At 36.1% G+C, this 21694-nt stretch overlaps 1 protein-coding gene across 3 annotated transcripts in view; it reads right to left on the reverse strand.

Moving 5' to 3' along the window:
* The window catches only part of LOC124159493 (discoidin domain-containing receptor 2-like), a 655398-nt gene that overhangs the window by 127912 nt on the left and 505792 nt on the right, over positions 1-21694 (reverse strand). For all 3 annotated transcript variants that reach the window (XM_046535354.1, XM_046535345.1, XM_046535336.1), the window contains exons 6-7: positions 14104-14251; positions 12766-12945 (exon numbers count right to left, since the gene is read on the reverse strand). In XM_046535354.1, coding sequence (XP_046391310.1) covers positions 12766-12945; positions 14104-14251 — 328 coding nt within the window. The remainder of the gene's footprint in view (positions 1-12765; positions 12946-14103; positions 14252-21694) is intronic.

Below are 21694 nucleotides of genomic sequence, written 5' to 3' on the forward strand. Positions count from 1 at the left end.
ACACCATTAAGTCGTCTTAACCTTTTAAGCCATCCGTCTAAGCGTGCAAAACAGAGTGAATCTTAGAAGCGAATTGGAAAGAAATGTATCGGTAAAATATGGTATAATTAATATGTTTTTACGTAAAATATGCACGTAGGCAAGTAAAATGTGGCGTAAAAAGTCAGAAAGAGTGTGTATGATACAAGGTGATATCCAGTCTATTAGGAACTTTAAAAAGGCAACATTGAAATTATAGGTATTAATAAGTAACAAAAATCTGACTATGAACAAGGGTTAAAAATGTGACCACGCATTCGTCAAAAAAGAATTAAAATTGTCTTAAAACATCTGGATTATTAATAGATAGGAGAGAGAAAATTAATTAAACAGCAGAAGAAAGTTTAAAAATTTCGATTCCCTGAATAGAACAAAAAGTTTCCGTACAGGCTCCAGCAATTGGAGGAAGTGGAAGACAGTCATAAAGTAATACCTATTGGATTGAACCAAATTCAAGAACTTGTCTGACAATTAATTAATTTTCAATTCCGATAATCCAAATTATTAATGTGGTAAGCCGCAAGTCGACGGGAAGTTGATAATTCGGAAAACTTAAATTGAAATATACCTAGAATGCTATTATCCAAATCATGCCTCAACTAGGAGATACTATTCAATAAATCCTTTCAAACAATATATTCATGACGCTCGTTTTCATCCTAAATTATTGAAAATAACAAATATTTAGAAAATAAAGCCCCAATGAACTTATTAAATTCCTTCAAGATTCAACTTCATTAATACGTAGAAATAAATTCTCAGGCACATTTAGTCGATTTTTTTATCTTCGTCTGAGTGGGACGGAATTATTGTAATGAATTATCCATATTCCTTTTTCAATTATTCAAATTATTTTAGTCATAATTTCAGTTTAAATACTAATGAAGTGCACGAATTGAAAACAAAACTAAACTGAAAAACGAGAGCATTAAAACTAGGGAATGATAAAGAAAGGAAATAAATTTTAGTTAACCTGCAACACTTAAAATTTGAACCACACATAAGAAATAGTCGTTTAAGCTCTTCATCCAAAAACTTGGTAATAAAATGACAATAAATGTAACAAGATATTCATTGAAACTTAATGCATGATGATGGAAACTTTTACGAAGGAAAACCTGGTCAAACGGCAAAGAGAAACGAAAGCCTTGCACGTACGAAATACTAAATCGGGATTTCCGAAAGTTGAGGAATTTCTTGCGAAATCATTCTGCAGATGCACATAAATTCCTTTTCTTTCTGGGAGGAGCTACATACTTAACGCGTCGCACAAGATCCCCGGGCAATCTCAACCCCAACTCCTCTCCACAACTCCGATTCCCGGCGTGGTCGAAATGAAATTATGTATGTCCAGACAGTATTTCCCCAGTGGCATTACCAAAGGGGGGCGCCGACGGCAGCCAGCCTCTCTCCCTCTCCTCAGAAGAACAACAAGGGGCCGAAGGAGAGAGATGAGATTGGAAGGAAGTCGAGTGGAGGGGGTGTAGACGACCCGGGGGATGTCTGCGAAAGGGTGGCAGGGGCGGGGGAGAGATGTAGGAGCCACTGTCGCGGTAAGGGTGCGCTCTTGGGAGGCAGGAGACGAAGGACGAGGTTCTCCATGGTAGAAACTACTTGAGAGGAGAGCCTTGTCAATGAAGCTCTATAGAAAACTAGTTAAACGCGTTGCAAAACAGAAAAGGAGAGAAACGAAGATTTCATAGTTTTCCAACCGCGTGGAACATTATTATTGTACAAAAAAGTATTAAATAACCCCGGGCAGAGTCATTTCATTTATAAATAGTGACTAGGTACTCAAGAGGAAGCATGTATTTAGGTAGAACCTTCAAGTATACTTTTTGGATAACAAATTACTGTTACAAATGTAAATCAATTTTAGTGAATACACCATATTATCAAATGTGCTATTGAGGGAAAATTTTCTCAACATAATTTGTGTCGCCGCTATCGCTCTGTTAGGAGAACGTTTTTCTTTCGGACATTATTCGTCCATGGGGACGAGAAGAAGTAAATTCAAATACGTTTTTCAACAACCAAGATTGTGAAGGAATATCGCCTGCCCACCTGTCTTAAGCGTTATTAGCGTTGGTCACTAGAATGGTGATGGTGATTTCGATATCCTTTAAAATACGTTCCATTTAACTCTATCGACTTCTTTCTTGGATAGTCCTTCTCTCCACTATCGTCCTCACGCCCTTTTTTCCTTCGAACCTTGGCACTGGCTATTTTACTCGCGCACCAAGATCATCCCCACTCTCTCGTATGACGACAGTAGCCTCAAGACAAAAATCAGTGAGAGCGATTTTTCCCTTGCGCATTAGAAACGATGAAGAATAACGCAGTATAACTCAAAAATCATCACCAAGTCATCATAATCACTCATTTTGTGCATATCGAATGAAAATATTTACTCAATAATCAAGCCATTCATTGCCACAAAATACGGGTTTTTTTTCTAAAATAAGGAATAAAAATCTTTAAAAAACGCAATGCCCGCTAATTGGATTTTTGAATGCGTATTTTCATCGTCAACAAAGAACCACTAAAAAGTTGCTCATTTATTTATAAGTATCGCCTCATAGTTGATAATTAATAGTGAAAACCCTATTGCTTAAGAGCCATAGTCGCAATTCCGTCAGTCATCGTATCTTTGTAGCTAGTATGCAACAGATTTAATAATCATCTGCATAAAAAAACTCACTAGTTCTAAGGAAGTCATTTGAGACAATGGGCAATGAGTAATACAAAGTATGAGTATTATAATTGATTTGATGATACTTAATTTGAATTGTAGGGAGGTAAAAACCTTTTAGTTTAGTAGAAGAATAGTTCCGTCGCCGAACCCAAATAGTTATTTATGGGGCGGAGTAATTCCATTGTAATCTATAATTACCAATAATTGATTTAGGAAAAACCATTAATATGAATAAAATAAGTTAGTCAATTGAATTTTCAAGGAGAAAAAACGTCAAGATATCAAAGAGCGTCTAGCACTCCCACACTTGAGTCTATTTTCAACGTGGCCTGAGTAATTTTCTCAGAAATCGTTCGATTTCGAGCTTAACACAGCTGAACAAATCGCCGTCTCCCGAGGAATATAAACTATTCGTAAGAGGAAATGCGGGGGAGGATGTTTGACGGATTCAGCGGAAGTGAAAGGACAGGAGGCTGATAGGGGTTTGGCCTGAAGCCTCACAAGCGGAGGACAGCAGACAGGCCGTGGGGTATGGAATTGCGGGCAGTTAAGCCCACCAATTCGGTCGACGGAATGGATTGGCCACGAACTGCCGCCACGCTTCAAAAGATGTGACCGAAGACAAAATAAAGAGTGGGGGAGAGGAAGAAAACAAGAATCTGTCGTAAAGATGATGCGTCCCATTCAATTCCCCTTCTATGCAATAAGAAGGAAAGATGGTGTGAGAGACGGTGGAGGATTATAATTTAGGGAAAAAGTTTGATAGAGTTCGATGGGTTAGATTGGGGATGGTGTGGTGCCTGATGGAAAAGGTGAAGAGAGATGACTGTTCAATAACCCGAAAAAAAGTTAATACAGGATGGATTCTTATTTTTGTTCCATGAGCCACTGCTGTAAAGAAAAATGGGACATTCAAACATTCTTGTACTAAGAACTTTATTTTTTCAGAATTTTCCTAATCTCGAGAATTACAAATACATCTAATGCTTAATCTACCTAAAGTTATGTCGATGATTTGTCTATTCTTCTGTAGATCCAATTTCAATTAAAGATGAAGAAAAAATTCTAATTTTATGTAATAGGAAAAGCATAAATCGATACAGCGTAATTCAATAAGCTTTAGAAAAGTGGTAGACAGGGTTATCATAAAATAAAGGAGCGATTATGAGCATGTTTTATACGAAAACAGAATTGCTTACAGTTCATTTTTCTGATTTCTCGAATTTGTCGTCCCAAACAGTTTTTATACATAATTAATAAACATCAATATGTGCCATGATAAAAGAACACGAATGGTATTTACCACACTTTAAATAAAAACTCAACAACCGACCATAGTGTCAACACGCTATGTCATTGTCAAGGTGATTAAACCATGTGTTGAAACCATTATGGGTTGTTGAGTTTTGAATTAAAGAGTGGATTAACATTACCAATTACCATTTTTGTTCTGTTAGCATGGATATAACCACCAAAACATCCACATCCACATCAATATATCCACAAAATCAAAGCTGAAACGATTTTTCATGTCAATATGAGCGCCCTCATTCACTCGACGAATACCCAAACGATACTCAACTTCTGTCCCAACATTAGTAAACATTCCTTCGTTAATGGCTGTAATTGGTTCATTAGTCCTGTTCATTAAGTGGTTTAGGGCACATATTTATCATTCATTTTATTTTAATTATTTATAATTAAACCTTTCAGGCATACCAATACAACATCCTGTAATTTCCCTACCATATTCCTATGAATTATTGTAACCCCACCATTTTTTAATGAAAACCATGTATTTATTGCTATTTTTCTGAAGCGTTTTAATAGTTGCATAAATAAGGAAAAGAACGAGTAGTTACAAAATCAGTACGAATGACGGAATTAAAGAATAAACAACAGATTAGATCAGTATTGATTATACGTATGTAAAATATATTCTTAATATTGCTAATATTGAGTCTTAAACTTAAATGTTTCATTCCTCATGGTCGTATTAATTGATGACCATCATCTCTCATACTATGTAGTCATAGCTACATCATGTTTTCCTAAAAAAAGAAAAGAAATTCAAATATTTACTGGCAAATATAACAACGCGGATGAATCAGGAGAGGCAGTAAAAATACAATTTTATAAAAAGAAAATATTATTACTCATATATCAATCATTCCATATCGATACACTCAAAATGATATTCTAAAATGTACTGAGAACCGCAAAAGCTCTCAGGAATATATTGTTTCCTAAATTCACGCGCGCGATAGCTTTCTAGAGATAGCCGTTGCAAACTCGGTTTAATCCTGAAAAAAAGTATCCGTGAGTGAAAATCTTTCACGATATCAATAACCTGTCCAATTCCAGTATTTATACCTTGGCTATGAGAATAGATTTTCAAAAAGGCGAGTCAATCCCGGTTATATGGGCGCATTGGTATTTTTAAGACACTTTCATATTCCCTGAGAAATGAATGAAAGGAGAAAGCTGTCGATAGAGGACAAAAACTTTTCTTATCCATATATTTTTACGCCTGATAATTTATGCGCCGGTATCGACAATGATTGGACTCCTCCCAATCCGTATACCACGCCCAAGGAATCCCTTTTCGTAGACTGCCTTAAGAGCAGCTCGTTGAAACTCACATCCATGATCCGAGAAACCTCACAAATAAAATAATAAAAGAAAATAATCGGTTTCTGGGGGTAAGAGAAGCATTGGAGATTCGGCATCGTTTTCCACTGGACTCGCCGTCTATATAAATGCAAATTTAAGCAAGTCCAACAGAGTGGGAAACTCGATTTTGGAGAGACTCGAAAAAGAGAAAAGAATAAGGCACTCCGTGAGAGGAGGGGTTGGGGGTCGAATGTTTTGTGAGTGGGGGGGGGGGAAGTGGCAGGAGGAAGCCAATAAAAGTACTCGAAACCCGTGGGCGAGAAAGGAATAGCGTTGGTCCTCGGTTGGGTGGGACGTAAATGGTACAGGAAGAAGATCAGTCGCTCGAGGAAATTAGGAATCAAACATGAATTTTTATTGGATTTGGTCTTCGGTAAAATCAAGTACATTATCCACTTTTTGACCTGTGTTTATGAACAGAATACAACCATCCTCAGGCCTATATGAACTTATTGATTGACACATTAACATGGAAATCATCATACACGGAACTCCTCCATACGAAAACAAAATAATTCTTTTTTATTCCCAAACCACCGCATTCAGCTCATATTGGCCATTTTCATTGGGGCACTCGACAAATTTAACAATTAAACATAGACGAAAAATGAATGCTTTAAAGAATCGTGTGTGCTAATGAGTTCCACTTCAATGCAGGAATGAAATTTGGAATAATCCAATATAAAAAAGGACAATGTATGCATCTACAATGATATCGCAGCGTAAATAGAACTTGATATTAATGATAAAAGTTTAAAAAACTACCAAATAAACGGGAATTTCAATTCATAACTTACTTCATTTAACTTTGAAAATGATGAGAGCAGTTTGGCGTTCATAGTAGGTGCTAAGCGGTAGATTTACTGCAACATAATGAGGTTTGAATATTACTGCTTAATTAATAGACTACTTCCTTATGAGAAGAGTCTTTTGTAGTTTTGTCGTTTTGTTCATCATTAAAATGGCTATAAACTCCCTGTCTAAGTCAGACCCCGCTTTCCAGCAAATAAATGGATAAAATCACCCATAAGGTACTCGCTAATCAGCTTTAAGTTCTCGTGAGGCTTAACTTTCCGTTTTTATCCTAAAATACCTCAAGCTCTCATGGAAATATAAATATATTACTTTGGAAAAATCCTTCTGAAAGGACCCTCTTCACCAACGAGACAGGATTACGTGACGAGTTGATATGATGATTTGATCGTAAGCTATCCATATGCTGGATTTTTTAATTGCAGTCGATTTTAGGGTGGTTAATCGGTTAATCGACTTTCCTACCTCAATTTCGTCGAGCAAAAATTATCACCAGGATTTTATTTAACATTGAATCATACAATTTTTAGCGTCAGACGTACTAGATTGACTAGAACCTCTTGGTTGATGAGAACGAAAACAAAAAAGGATAGTCATGGATAAATATCGGCTAAAAATGAGGAAAGGCACTTCCGTAAAAGTGAAGAATACGATAAGTAAAGCATAGAGAATTTTGAATAATTTTCTGTGGTTGCAAAAAAAGAACGATAGCTGCATCAACTATTACCTCAATAATCCATCTAGAACAACCCTGCTCTGTATAACCTTATGCCACGTCAAAATACCAAAAAGTCTTTCACAGATGCACCCATTGAATGCTGCGTAAGGGGTATTCGCTCGATATGGTGCCTCTGTCATACTCATTTTATTGGAGTTTGAGGGATATCCACAGAGGTGAATATCACCATATAATGATCCAACGATGTTGTGCATTCGGAGAAGTTTCTATTCGAAGAAGGTCATGTCTCTTCCACGACTTGTCTTCCCACTCTCGTTGTTTACGAGCAGAATTGTTGGAAGGGTCCACCCGCGCTCCAAAATCTATTGTGTGCGGGAAAAGTTGGAAAATGTTAAAGATATTTATTACCATTTCCTCGCCGAGAATGTAGGAAAGTAATAAAAGTAGACGGGAGCTAGAGGGAGAATAATATTGGTGAGGAAAAGAGACGAAGAACTGGAGGAAAGAGATTCACCGAAGAAAAGAACTGTAAAATCTTTACGACCTAAGGCTCGAGAAAATGTATTTCATACAAATCGGAGGCGACAATTGAAGAGCCGAGGAGTAGTAATAAGAAGATTCGTTCGTACAATTTTGAATGCATGTATCAGATTTTATTTCAGTTTGATTTGCTAACATGGGGAATTGTAAAACCACTTTGTGACATAAAGTTTATCTCGCTCAAAGTTTACAGATATATGAATGTTATTCCCACGCATTTGGTCGTCGCATACTCTTACATTTCTGAGTGCGAATGTTTTTCTTAATTTTAAATATAAATTTTTCATTTCAGTGCTAAATAAACATTTTCAATGACTCCTTCGTTTTATTAAACTTTCTGCATTTAAAAACCGTAGATTTACTTTGAATAGTAAAAACAAATGTCTTGTTTTTCCTTTGTAAAATAAATTCAGATTTATAGAAGTACTTATAAATTTCCATTCGATGCAAACAAAACTTCCTTTATGTTCAAATATCCATAGCACTAGTTAGTATTTTTTTTCTATATTCTATTTTCTATATTCTATTTTCTATATTCTATTTTCTATATTCTATTTTCTATTTTTTATATTCTATTTTCTATATTCTATTAAACCAGAAATAGACTATTGTTATCTAAACACAATGGCTCTTGGGTCTGAGCCATTACCCATTATGAGCTACTAGGAGTAGAAAAGAATGCCCACATAATTACGTAAAGACAAATTAACTTATATTTCAATGTGAGATGAACGAGCTCAATGCACCTATTCAACGAGTATCCAGGATAGACTCTCGGCCCCGGGAGTTTAATTTATGGAAGAGAAAACGTATTCATGGTATCCATGACTATTCTTCATGATCTTTGATACGAGGTGAAGAAAAATTTCTCATTCCATAGCTTTTTCACATAGCAGTACTATTATTCCGACTGAAAAAGAAATTTTTGTTTGTTACTGCGCCATTTATGCGATTCGCCAGCAATAGGAAAACATTGGTACCATTCGGTAGAGTGGGCTTCATCAATGGTAGTTTTCACTTTTTGGTTGGGTATATACTCAAGGAAAACCTATAAAATCAATTTCTGATTTAATTTAATAAAAGTTTTCTCAATATTTTTAAAAGGCAGAGATAAAAAACAACAAAATAGTTTATGTCGCTAAATCAATTTCAAATCCATGTCAACAAATGATAGAATCCGCGGCACAAAAAAAATTTTTTATCGAGAGAACTTAGCCCAGAGTGGTCAAAACAGACCAAAAATAGGGAAAATAGCCCTATGCTACAGCATAATATTTCAAGCTATCTTTCAGAAATGCTCTTTCATGCGACGATTTCAATGTAAATTTTTGGGAAAATTGGTGGTGGTGGAAAATACCTTGGGCAATATAGGGTGCATACGACCTAAGGTGTTGAGGCTTAAAGCAAATGTTAACTAAAAATTGAGCTCCATAAATCTTCATTAACACAAATGTACAAATGGTAATCTTTAAAAGATGTGTAGTTTTGTCAATAAGAGACAGATTTTTGTATAGAGGGTACATAAACGTGTTGAGAAGAATGGTAAATTATTTCATTATCCCTCAGTAAAAAAATTATGATTAATTAAACTTAAAATAAAATGAGATAATGATCAATAACAGCAGCATAATACTTCTAAGGAGGTCGATTAGATAAAAAAACATGAGCATGCTCGCAGACGAGAAGATTTCAATACTTGAATGCGTGAATAAGGAGTCAGATTTATCCTTCAAACAATCCGTAAAATAATTTGTTTGACTAGCCTTCCCAAGAACTGAAGAGAAAGCTTTCGGGTTCACTGAAAGTACGAAAGTGGCCGCAACAACAGCTAGATTATCTATCGGTTCCTATTCTCATAGTGTGTGTCTCATGCGCTACCCTTAACGGTAAACAAGGTCCCTTTCCAGCTCTCTCGTCCTCCCACACGACGATTCTCTCCATCGCATTCACTCTAAGAAGCCTCTCTCTCACTCCCTCTCCATTTACGAGGCCTGTCCTTTCAAACGCTGCCGTAATCTCCAGGCGGGCCCGTCTCTCTTCCCTGTAGGCCCACACAAAACCTCCGACCCAGACCAAACTTTCCGCGGGAAGGATGATATTTGTCCGAAAACTTCATCCCTTCTCCCGCCATTTCCAATCTTCCTCCGCTTCGCCTCAATCCCTGGCATCTCCTCAAACTCGCCTCGCCGACTCGTCACAAAGGAGAATGGGATCTTTAGAACTTCTTCACCGACGTAGACGGAAGGATTTTAGGGGACCGCAAGGGAATTTTCATTGAGGGCAGATGATATCTACGCATCTATCTAAATCCTTAGGCAACTCCTATAAAAGCTTATATAAATCTCCCCTATGTCCTTAATATACTTCACCTCAGGATCCTGAAATCGTCTTGAATCCCATTTCCTCTGTTTATATGTACCTTACATCTCATGCTATCATGGTTTTAAGGTTAGTGTAGTCTCGAGGGTCTAAGGTCTAATTGTAAGTCACAGGGTCAAAACAAAAATACTGTTTTTTACGTTTCGTGAGACGAGACTTTAGTCATTCGGTATCGTTGATAGCTGAATACGCAGGAACGTTTTGTCAAATACAATGATATAACATGGTTTTCAGGCGGCTAAAAGGTTCAATGGTAATATTTATTCTTTGCACCCCTGTCAACTTTTTGGGAATTTTAGGGTAAAAAAATTGGCGAATGCTAAATTGTAAATGTTTTGTGTAATAGTTGTTCACTGAGAAGGTTTCATTATAAAGGATCTGCATGAAACACAAAATATATCATACTTGCACATTGTTTATAAACTCTTAACCATCATGAACTACCATTCTAGAACCACCGTAGAACTGGTGGGATCAAACCAAGAACTTGGGGAAAAAATATGCCGATAAATGATTGAAAAACTTACGCATGCGTATCATACAAATTATTCTTCGAAACAGTTAATACTAAGGGAAAAAGCGAGAACATTGAGAAAAACACTCTCATTAATGATGAAAAATCATCAATATCAGTTTTTATGCAAGTACACATAAGGTAAAGTGACCATATCTTGAACGGGACAAAGCGGGACATATAGCGTACCTAAGCATTTTTGCGCGCGAAATTTTTGAGGCTGGGTATTTAAATTTTAAACATTTCCCTTTAAAATGGTCAGGTGATTTAATTATGGGAGGCTTTCAAACATTAACTGCATTGTGTTGTTTACGGTTAACTGCATGTAGAAATTACAAAAAACACTAACGTCGTAAATGTCGGATACCAGTTTTTCCCCCTCCATATTCTTTCGATTCAGTATCAGGATAGAGACAGTAAGATAGCTCACTAGCACCATTAGTGGCATAATTATTTATTATTTATGGTTGTTTTTTTGTCGGGGCAACGAATTTCTAAAAGGACGCAAAATAAAAGTTTCAGTATTTCACACAGATGCAAGTAAAAAACCAGGACATTTGCCTGTCCCGGGGAACATCGCGGGGACACCGGGACAAGCGTTTTGAAAACGGGACTATCCCGGGTAAACTGGACGTAAGGTCCCTTTACATAAGGGTCCTTTTTTTCTTTCCTCTAAAGGTTGCAAAGTTTAAACTTCATACATAGTACTTCGAATACGGATAGGTAAAAACAATTAATAAAATTCATTCAAAGTGAGTTTAAATCATGAGATGGCTGTAGACACCTTAAATGCATAAATCATTGGAAAAAATTTGATATTGGTTGCTACGTCGCATTGAAAATACGCCAAAAGAATGTAATCATAAAAAACATAGTACTCCATTGAGTTACCAGACTCCCACATGGACGAAAGATGGCAAATTTGACGAAAAGTTAAAAGGCATGAAGACCAAATAAGCAACGATAAGAATAAATAATTAAATAGTACAGATAGAGAAATATAGTTTGCCTGATCTCGTATACGGCGCATACGAGTCCGAGCTGGAGTCTGGAGGTAAAGTACCTTGAGCGCAGATGATTGCTCTTTGCTTGGGATACATCATGAGTCATGTGAAATAAGTCTGAAATTTACTTGCATGACATAGGTAATTGCCTCCGTCACTTAGAAGCCAAAAAAATCGCCTTGTTAATCAAGTTTATACTATTTTTATACTATGTTCAATGGTAGATTCTGGAAATTACGTTTCTTCCATGTAAATTAATTTTGACTTTTATTAAAATTTAATGTCAAAATAACTATCAATTATTTCAACTTATTGTTATTAAATACGACATTTTTCTTGCAACGGAATAAAAATATATTTGGTCAGAATTCAAGAGCAACTTTATGAGGAATGAGATTGAGAGACAATTGGTAAACTTGATTGGAAATGATCAAACTAGGTTATAAAATAGTTCGATTGATTTATAATACTACATTTAATACGTCATGAAATACCTTTTAAATTTGTTTAATAGTAACGATTCTATGTTTTATAGCGTCGAATAACATTACAGCCTGAAGCAGAAAGAAATAAAATATATTCAAACCTTTTTATTTTCCTGCTAATGATAGAATTCCAAAATATTTCCCATTACTCTTGATGTGCACCAGAAAATAGATATTCCTTGAACTTAAGTTCACCCAGGTAAACATTGTATTCTATGATTTGAGTATGTCAAATGAGTTAATTAAACCCACGACTCAGTCATATTTCTCCTCTTGCTACTGCATCATAAATCATCCTATATATTGAGATGAAGATTAAAAAAGCATTCGCTATTCAGTACATGTTTCTACATTTTACTCCAATATTTCCCTAACACTTTCTGCTTTTAATTTAATTGATAACGTTTTAATCTAGTGCTAAATACATAGTTATGGACATTATCTTATTTTTCGCATATCTTTAATGACAAATGATAGTTAGAATTTCGTGATAGTGATTCAGCTAGAATCTAATTACAAATTTACCTTGAGCTTTTTCGGCTGCTCTTGCGTTAAAAAAAGAACACTCACATGCATATTTTCATACGAAACTACATCTCCGTTGACAGAGCAGGTATGCTAAGTCTCTAACACCGATAAAAATCGCCCCATCCACCTTTAAAGGGCACATCATGTACTCCTTGACCAGGGCAGCGTAACATCGTACGGGAACGCATTGCCAAACGTATGAGCTTCGGTGCGGTGCAATCTCGGCCGCCAAAGGCTCTTGCCATCAAGGCGCTAGGGTCAGCAATCGGGGGCAAGAAAGACGGGGATGGAGGGACTGTGGCCGTGGTGGACTACTCCTCAACTGACGGCTCGCAAGAAACTTGGCGTGGGGAAGATAACGAAATAGCGAGGAGGGTTGGGCGCCGGTCGTGGAAGGGAAGAAATTCTGCGCTCACCTTTGCCGTAACCGCGGACGTCCAGCCTGAAGTTGTCGGCCCCCTTCTGGCCGTCCACCAGCTGTCCCAGCCCGCCCGACAGCCGGCCTCCCTCCTCCCGGCCGTCGTACGTGCGGTCCGTGAGATCGATGCCGGAACCTCGCTGAACCCCCTGGGGCATGGCGTAGCTCAGGAGTCCCTCTGCCGGAAGATAAGAAGAGAATGGGAATTGGTCTCTGATGAAGAACATGGACTGCCTCAAGTACATTCCTCCTCTCCCTTTGATGCCACGTTTTTTCCTCGGACTGTAAGCTCTTGTGGTGGCTCTTATCTTTACAAAATGACAAGATTTTGTGCAAATAATTTGAACAATCGCCATTTTTTCTCCTGCTTTTTTATCGAAATTGAAGTCATTAAATTTATATAAGAGATTCATATGTTGTGCCACAGTGCACAATACTATCTACGGCTATTATTACCAATTCTCTTTCATTCCGTAAGAGAGCATTGACTAAACTTACGATTTTTACAATTAATGTATCTAATTTTACGAAACCAGCACTCACAATAAGAGAAGAATTCATAAATATGTGTCATTTTACATTTTCTCTTGACTATTCACTAGACCACAGTATGAAAAAGTAATGGGTAGTGAAGACTGTAAGTGTAGACTTAGAAAGGACTAACAGGGAAAGGAAACAAGTAAGGAGAAGGAAAGGTTTACAAGGGAAAACAAATATACATGGTACAAGTAACATTCTATGACTACATGTCCAAATATTTGAAATTATAAACATGAGTAGAGCAACTTACAGAGGGGATATGTATACCATTCAAATTTTGTGAAAAGAGGCGAGAATGTTTCTCGGCAATGTTGAACTCAATTTAAAAATACAAAATAACACTCCTCTCTGTTAAAAGATCCCCTCAACAAATGATAATATTACTTAATAAATTTAGTTTTTCACAGAGGAAAAATATTAAAAATTTAGGCAGCGGTTGTTTACCAGTGGCTGAAACAAAGCAATTCATTGATTCAGTCAAGAGACTTACGAGAAAGATACAGATTTTGACTCATTTTTCGAGATTTAACCACATGAAAATTTGCACTCAAAACTTCTTACTCAGTGCAAGAGGTGCTGCCTTTGAACCAATTCAATTTCTTAATGACTACCTATGTCACTAATTTGAAAAAATAGAGTATAATTTAAAAACACAATACATAACATAGATAAACGAAATGTGTGAAATATATGCATCCCGTTACAAAAGTACGCATAGGAAATAATGACATCTCATTTAATATTTTCTTCTACATTTACTTGTGATAGAAAAATATGATATTAGAAGCAAACTCACCGAGCCAGCGGCATCCAATCAGTTCTGCTCGCATGCAAACGGTGCGCAGGTGCAGGCTGTATGGGACGAAGCGGATTCTGGTGGCCAATATTGGAGGGTCCAGAACTTGCTCGACGACGGAATAGGTGTCTGTGTTTCCCGGCAGCAGCTGTAAGTAATATAGAGCCATATGAAACGGTCGCAGGACTGAATATCGAGGTCTGATTCTTTCTAAAATTACACAGTGGCGGAAAACATGCTTTAGGCAAGTGAATGATTTTTTTTCAATATAGAGGTCTTATTCAAATAGTTTCCATAGCCAATGTTTTAAAATCTTTCCTTTTCCACACAAACAAAATTTTACACAGACAACGACACACAAACGCCAATTTTATTTAAATTTCTTTTGTAAACGGGCTGGTATTGGTGAGTTTTGATCTGTCCGTTACAGCAAAGTATATGCGCCTTCGGCGCTGGCAATGATTGACTTCTAGTTTACATAGCTAGTCGTTTTAAGTAATTTCCAAAAAAATTCAAAAGACACATAAGGAGCATTCTGATTTTCTTTCCACTTATTTGATCTATTATCTTCTAAAAAAGGTATCACAGTTAGTAATTTATTCCTTGTCAATGTCTTCATAACTCTCAAATTTTGGAAATCATCATCTTTTGAAATTGATATTTAGGTAGATACATTCGTACTTTAAAAATACAAAAAGAAACTTTAAGTATGCTTTTATACGTGAGTATTGCCCTTTTTTAAAGAAAATCTGTAAATACAGCTGTGTACCGCGATTTTTCCAAAATGTTCAATATATTGCTCAAAATAAAATAATAATTCATGTAAATTAAGGACAATAAGATAATTTTTCTACTGTTGAGGAAGTGTAAAATTGCATCAGCAATTGTTTTTTATTATGATAAGAGGAAATTCTCAATACCAATATCCCAAATTTTAGAAAGGCCCTGACATGCCCTTAATAATTGATTATTTTCACAAGACTCCAATTTCTTGAACGATGGACGAAACATACTTAACGCAAAATATTAAAATTTCTACAATAGTACAAAAGATAATTTTACAATCGAGGAAAAAAACCAATCTGAAAATCATATAAGAGACAGGTGGAGACAGTGGAAACGGAAAATCGGCTTTGACTCGCTCCAACGAACAAGTTAAAGCACGGCAGCAACACCGTGGCTATCGATGGGTGAGCGACAATGGGCCGGGGCTGCTACCTTCAATCACTCTTCCCATTATTAATGGGAGCGAAATGCGATTTTCATGCGACTGGAAATTGCCAGACTCAAAAAGAGAGAAAGAATCAACCTGGAAGGGACCACAGGGGAGGGCAAAAAAAAAACGCCAAACAGAATACAAAACACCGACCGGCACATGAGCCACCGTGATTGCATCTCGCTTTTACTCCCTCGATGCTTTTTTGTTCTTCGGAAAATAAATCGGTGACCGACGCATTCCCCGAGGGCGTGGACGATGTGAAAGAGAAAAGGTTAAAAAAGTCATCTCAACGATACGATTGCGTGATAAACAATGACACAGAGGCAGATAAGCGCAGTGCTTTTTTTCTTTCTTCTTTTTAAATACGATCAAGAGACTTGAATTGAACAGCGGGAAACCAAAAGGTTTTATGCAGAAAAGGATGCTTATAAATAGCGTTGTGACGCACTGATAAAGGGAAAAGAGGAACGCGGACGGGAGACCAAGTGACAAGCAACATTCACTCACTCCGGTGACCACCATAATCCCAGTGCAGGGACCCCGAGAGGGGACGATTCCCTCTCCGTGGGGGAAAATGGTACAAAATGCCGTTTTGAAGGGAACTATAAACATAACCGGTGAGAGATTTGCATCGAAACGTTGGGAGCACGCGTGATGCATAACGCCCGCTGGCGGTGACGGAGGTGGAGAACAACGTGCGAACGAAAGAGTTGGTAGGAGAGAGTGCTGAAATATGTGCTGCGTTTTGCACCTTCCTCTTCTGCGGTCACACATCTAATTTGCATTATCCTTTGGGTTGTTTGCCCAACAGCCGGAAGACACAGTGCGTTGTTCGCTCGCAATGTCCATATTGAATTTTGAGCGAATTATTGCCGAAATGTTTGATGTAGCGGCTGAAATTCTCCGTAGCCAAGAGCGGAATCATCCTGGAGCTATTTCATATCCACTGCAGCACAGCATTATACAACAAGTCATTATATCTCGCAAAAAAACTTTTTGATTTAATGATAGTGAAGTAGTCAAGAGCACGGGGAAATATGGACTCAACGGAATTAGTGAAATATTGCAGTGGACATCGTTGCAAAACTCAGAAGGAAATAAACCTGCGTACTTAGGCTGCGGTAAGAATTTGAGGGAAGCACAAATCCATTGAAATAGAATGCAAACACACATGATTTGATAAAGGTGGCTGCATTGTGTATTTTGAATACACTATCAATGAATGAAAAGGTGAAGCGGATAATCTGGCCTTATGGGATCGTCACTGCAATAATTGATTCTCATTAATTGCCTGAAAAAGTCCATTGGACACTTGGCATTTCAATGTATGTACCACGTGAAAACATTTAAGTATATTACACACCATGTATAATTTTTGTCATGTGTCTACTGTCAGTGGAGCATAACGACTCTAAATTAATTTCAACTCAAGATTTCAAATTTTCTTAAGACGCTGAAAAAAATATTTATTCCAATGTCCTCTTGGTTGAAAAAAATATTGTTTCATCAAAACTTCGAAGTGCCCAATATCAATCCAAGCTTGAGAACCTCTTTCCATGAAAGCATTAAAAAAAACTCAAACAAATGCAAGCATATTACGACTGCGTGCTTTAAAAAGTTAAAAATTCTTAAAACTGAATGGTATTGCAGTGGTGCATAAGTCAAAATTTTCCATTTCGATTACAAATAGGTCATTTAATTCCGAAAATAGTTTTGATAAACTATAATTACAGTGCAAAGCTATTTACAAAACAGTCCTATTTCTTGGAAATCATATTTTAGTGAAACAAGAATGAAAATATCCTCATATTGAATCGTAAAGAGCATATTGTGGAGGGCAAACAACAAAAATATTACATTTGCCCATCAAAAACAGCCTTTTTCTTTTCCTATTCAACCGACAATGTCACCACTGTTTCAGATCTAAATAGTCATTTCTCAGAATACAAGAGAATTATTGATGGCAAAAATAATTAACACGATGAATCAAGAGGAAATTCACGGAATTTTAGATATTTCACAACGGAAGAAATAATTCGCATTTGCCAGATTAAATGATGATGAAAATTATGACAATCGCTCGAACAAGAGTAGGTAAAAACGAAGCAATTTGAACGCGCACATCTATATCAAAACTGTACACAAGAAATAATAAGTGTCGATTTTGAAGTATAAAATCACTTGTATAATAGAGAATTCCCAGAAAATAATATCGAAGGGAAATTTAGCGCTCAAGTGGTACGGTTGTAATACGTGTCCGACATTTCCTGCTGGAAACCAAAGCAAATAAAGAACAAGGGAGATTCTATCAAAATTCTATATGTCAAATTAAATTTACGACGGAAAGTAAATTGACATTTAGAGTACGTACTGAAATGGGCTTCAATTTTACGTTGAAGCCAGTGGAAAAAATGTTTTGCCTTTTAACCGTAGGAAAAAGTTTTAATATCATCATTCCTTCCAAATGCATACAGTAATTCCAATATTATAAAAAAACTAATGTAAACAGAAATCAAGAACATTATATAAACGATATTTAATACCTAAAATATGCCAAATCTGTGAAAAGAAGGTGTTTTTTTTGCAGGTACAGGGGCATGAACGATTCAATCACAATATCAAGGAAACAAGGGAAGGGATTGACTGTTTCAGAAAAAAAATATGACCGCACCAGAGGATTTTTAAACTGAGTGCCAAAGTGGTCAAAGCTTTACCTCACACTTTATCAAAGGAGAGGAAAAGGTCAATATGGGAGGTCCTCAAATATTTCTACCCAGAGAGTTAAGGGGATTCTTAAAGTTTTAGTTTGGGAACAGGTTCCTCACGAAACATGTCTTTCTCTTTCTCTTATCACTATTTATACCCACGTCAGTATTCAATTCACGCACATATTTTTGCGATGCTTATTAAATCAAGGAATAACAGATTTGAAAATGTTCATCGTTGAAATAATTCCGGAATTGAATTAGCATTTAAAAATATCAAAGCAATATCTTGTGAGAAGAAGAGTAGAGATTCCTAATATGACGAGCCTATCTAAGGAACAGATGAAAATGTAGATCAGACGACTCGTAACATAGTAGTGAGACGATTATATGTTACCACGGGGTGAAATTTGAAAGGTTCAAATTCAGCTTCAGTGATAAAAGAATTAAGTTTGTTGGCCGCGAAGGAAAAACACTTTAGATGTGTTGAAATTCATCAGATTGGTGATAAAGGCATTACATATTGGTGATATGAGGTGACTAAGGACGATTTTACAATACCCTGTGGCAGTAGGAGTTTTAGGTCATAGAGTAAAATTTGGTTTAGTATTATATCAAGGATGAAAAAAATGTTCGTTCTCCACCACCTCAATTACAACTAAAGCAAGTCCTCCCACTTAACAAATGGAAATTGAGACAGAACTACTGTCAGGATTAAAGTCCACGACAAAGATGTCTCTAAGCATACGGCCTTTGTGAGTGTCTGAAACGGCCCTTATTGAAAGCGGATATTTAGAGGCTAGTAAATGGGCGCCGTTCACTCAAACTTTGGGGCTATACCGAATTCTCAATAACTTAGACTATTAGGGATAAGATCCGAAAAATATGAGGTCATTATATTTCAAATCGAGCGGTCATCACACGTGCCGCAAATAGGTGCTCTGAAATCTGACGGGATAATAAGAGAAGGAAATATGTGCGGCACGGTGATGAGAAGAGTCGAAATGTCGATGCAGGTGGTTCCGTCAATGCCGTTTTGATAAAGGCACTTATAGGGAGAGAACAGGTGCTGCAAGATCGCCGAGCAATAAGAGCGCGCGTTCTTACTGCTGAGTAAGAGAATATGTACGTGACGTCGACCAAGGGAGTCTGTAAGGAAATGAATTGCAAACTGCCCGCTCGTCCGCGAGCACAGCCTCCACAGTCGGAAGATGAAACACCGTACCGTAGATCTCGTGAGCAATATCCGAATGGAACGATAGTGATATTCAGATTTAGCGAAGAAAATACAGCACGGCATAATCAAATATCATGCTAAAACGTAGGGATTACATCGAAGCATATAATGAAGAGATGAATATGGATTTTCCGTCATGCAATGCAATCCATCGAAGAAGGATCTTAAACCAATACTTAGGGCTTTTTTCCCGCAAGAAGAAAAACAAAGGAAAATCTCATATCGTTAACAGCTTAGATTTTTGTACATTACAATGTTGAAATTATTTACATTGCTTTGCTTTTGCATAAATTGTTCTTAGATATTTCAAAGTTATTTTTAAGTAAAATATGAGCTATTTGGACAAAGTAATATCAATTTTCAATGCATAATGAAATCATTATTTGGGTATAGAGAGTAATTAAAATAAACTGAAACTGCTGCGATAGAAATTGCAAAAATAATTTTAAAATAATTCGTTTTCCTTACTTTTCAGTAAAAATATCAAGAGAAAAAAGTATTTGCGTAATAAAATGCTTATCAGCGAGTATTGTGATCTAACAAAGGCGTTTCTAACGATTCAGTAAACTATTCATTATCTTTCTCAATAATTATTGATTTGTTTCTGAAAAGATACATTTATATCTTTTGTGTTCATCATTCGGGAACAGAATTGTGTTCAAGAGACAAAAAAATGTATTTTTTAAATAATGAAATACTGTGAATTTATACTGATATTATAGATCTCTGTTTATAAATAGATATACAGGGAAAGACGATGAAGGAACAAACGTATCGTCAGTAAAATCTAGATAGTAAGTGAAGAAACTTTAGCAAGTATTTCATGCAACTAATTTGATCTAAAAAACCTTTTGAGTGGAGAAATATTACTCTTAGATAGCAATCTATTCTTCAAGTATATTTTATAACAGAGCATAAGTATACTTAAGTATAAAAATATCTTTTTAATAAAAAAGTTTTATTAAAAACACGAAAATAACGGCCTGCGGCATCTTAAATTATTGAAAATTTCAAATGTGATTGATATGAAAGTTAATACAAGTTTTAGAAGAGCAATTCCGATATCAAAAACGAAAAACGTGATGCGCATATAAGGTTATATCCGCTTATATAAGGGTGATAAGTCAGATATGACCAGCAAGTTTTCATTTTATAATCTTAAGTGCGCACGACGTTTTTCGTTTTTGATATCTAAAACTTGTTTGCTCTTCTAAAACTTGTTTTAACTTTCATATCAATCACATTTGAAATTTTCAATAATTTAAGATGCCACAGGCCGTTATTTTCCTCTATTTAATAAAACGTGTTTTTATAAAAATGATATTTTCATACCTTTTTTTTTTTTTTTTTTTTTATTTCACACACCGAAAACAGCACTGTTCGGCCTTTACATCAGGGTGGATAACATTTAACAATCATAAACATCCATTCCCTGGATAAGAGTAACTTACCCAGGCGGGACTCGAACCCGCGACCTTCGGTTTCGCAGGCGAGGACTTTACCCCGCCGCCACCGAGGCCGGCAATACCTTAATGTTATTCAAGACTTTTTAGTTTAGTTAGTAGTAATACGAGTGGAATTTTCAATCGATTGAAATTTTAAGTGCAACCCCCATGAGGCTGTTTCAAATATCCAGTCTTCAAACCCGACTTTTAGCGATAATGTTTTTTATAATTTCAAGCTATACGAAAATCTATTTCAAACAAAATGCCAGAGCTCTCTTGGTTTGACCAGACAGAATAATCTTTTAATAACACAACCACTTTGTATTAAGTAGGATAACTATTGTCATCATAATGATGTTATTTACTTACATTAACCTCACATTTTGAATAAAGTGAAAGAACATGCATTTCCCAAATTACTTGTATTACTTACATTACTTCCAAAATGGATTTTTATTCACCATTTATCTGATTGTAGAATTAAAAGCTATTTTAAATTTTCCAATATTTTTAATTGACAAAAACTTTCAAGAACTTTCGGAACAGTTTCTCAAATAGCTGCCTAGAATCAGTAGTGGATTTTTCGTAAAAATAATCACGCACTTTATTTATATAATGCTAAAATTAATTAAAACAAATTAGCCCGAGTGCGATAATCTGACAAAATATTTTAAGTAAACTCTTCATTTTTCCATCCCTGATGTCCCGAAGTTTATATCCTAGCACACATTATTATTTTCCACTTGTTTTCGAAATGGATTTCCATTCACTGCTATTCACCATTTATCTGATTGTAAAACTAAAAAACATTATTTAAAATTCATATTATTTTTAATGAACAAGAGATTTAAAGAAGTAATGCAACAATTTCACGATGAACAATCAAGATTATCGTTATGCATATTCCTTAAAAACGCATCATGCGCATAATTTGTAATGTAAAAGTAATTAAACCAAATTGACGCGAGTGCACTAATCGCATAAA

Source organism: Ischnura elegans, chromosome 1 (assembly GCF_921293095.1).
Source record: "Ischnura elegans chromosome 1, ioIscEleg1.1, whole genome shotgun sequence".
Lineage (NCBI taxonomy): Eukaryota > Metazoa > Arthropoda > Insecta > Odonata > Coenagrionidae > Ischnura > Ischnura elegans.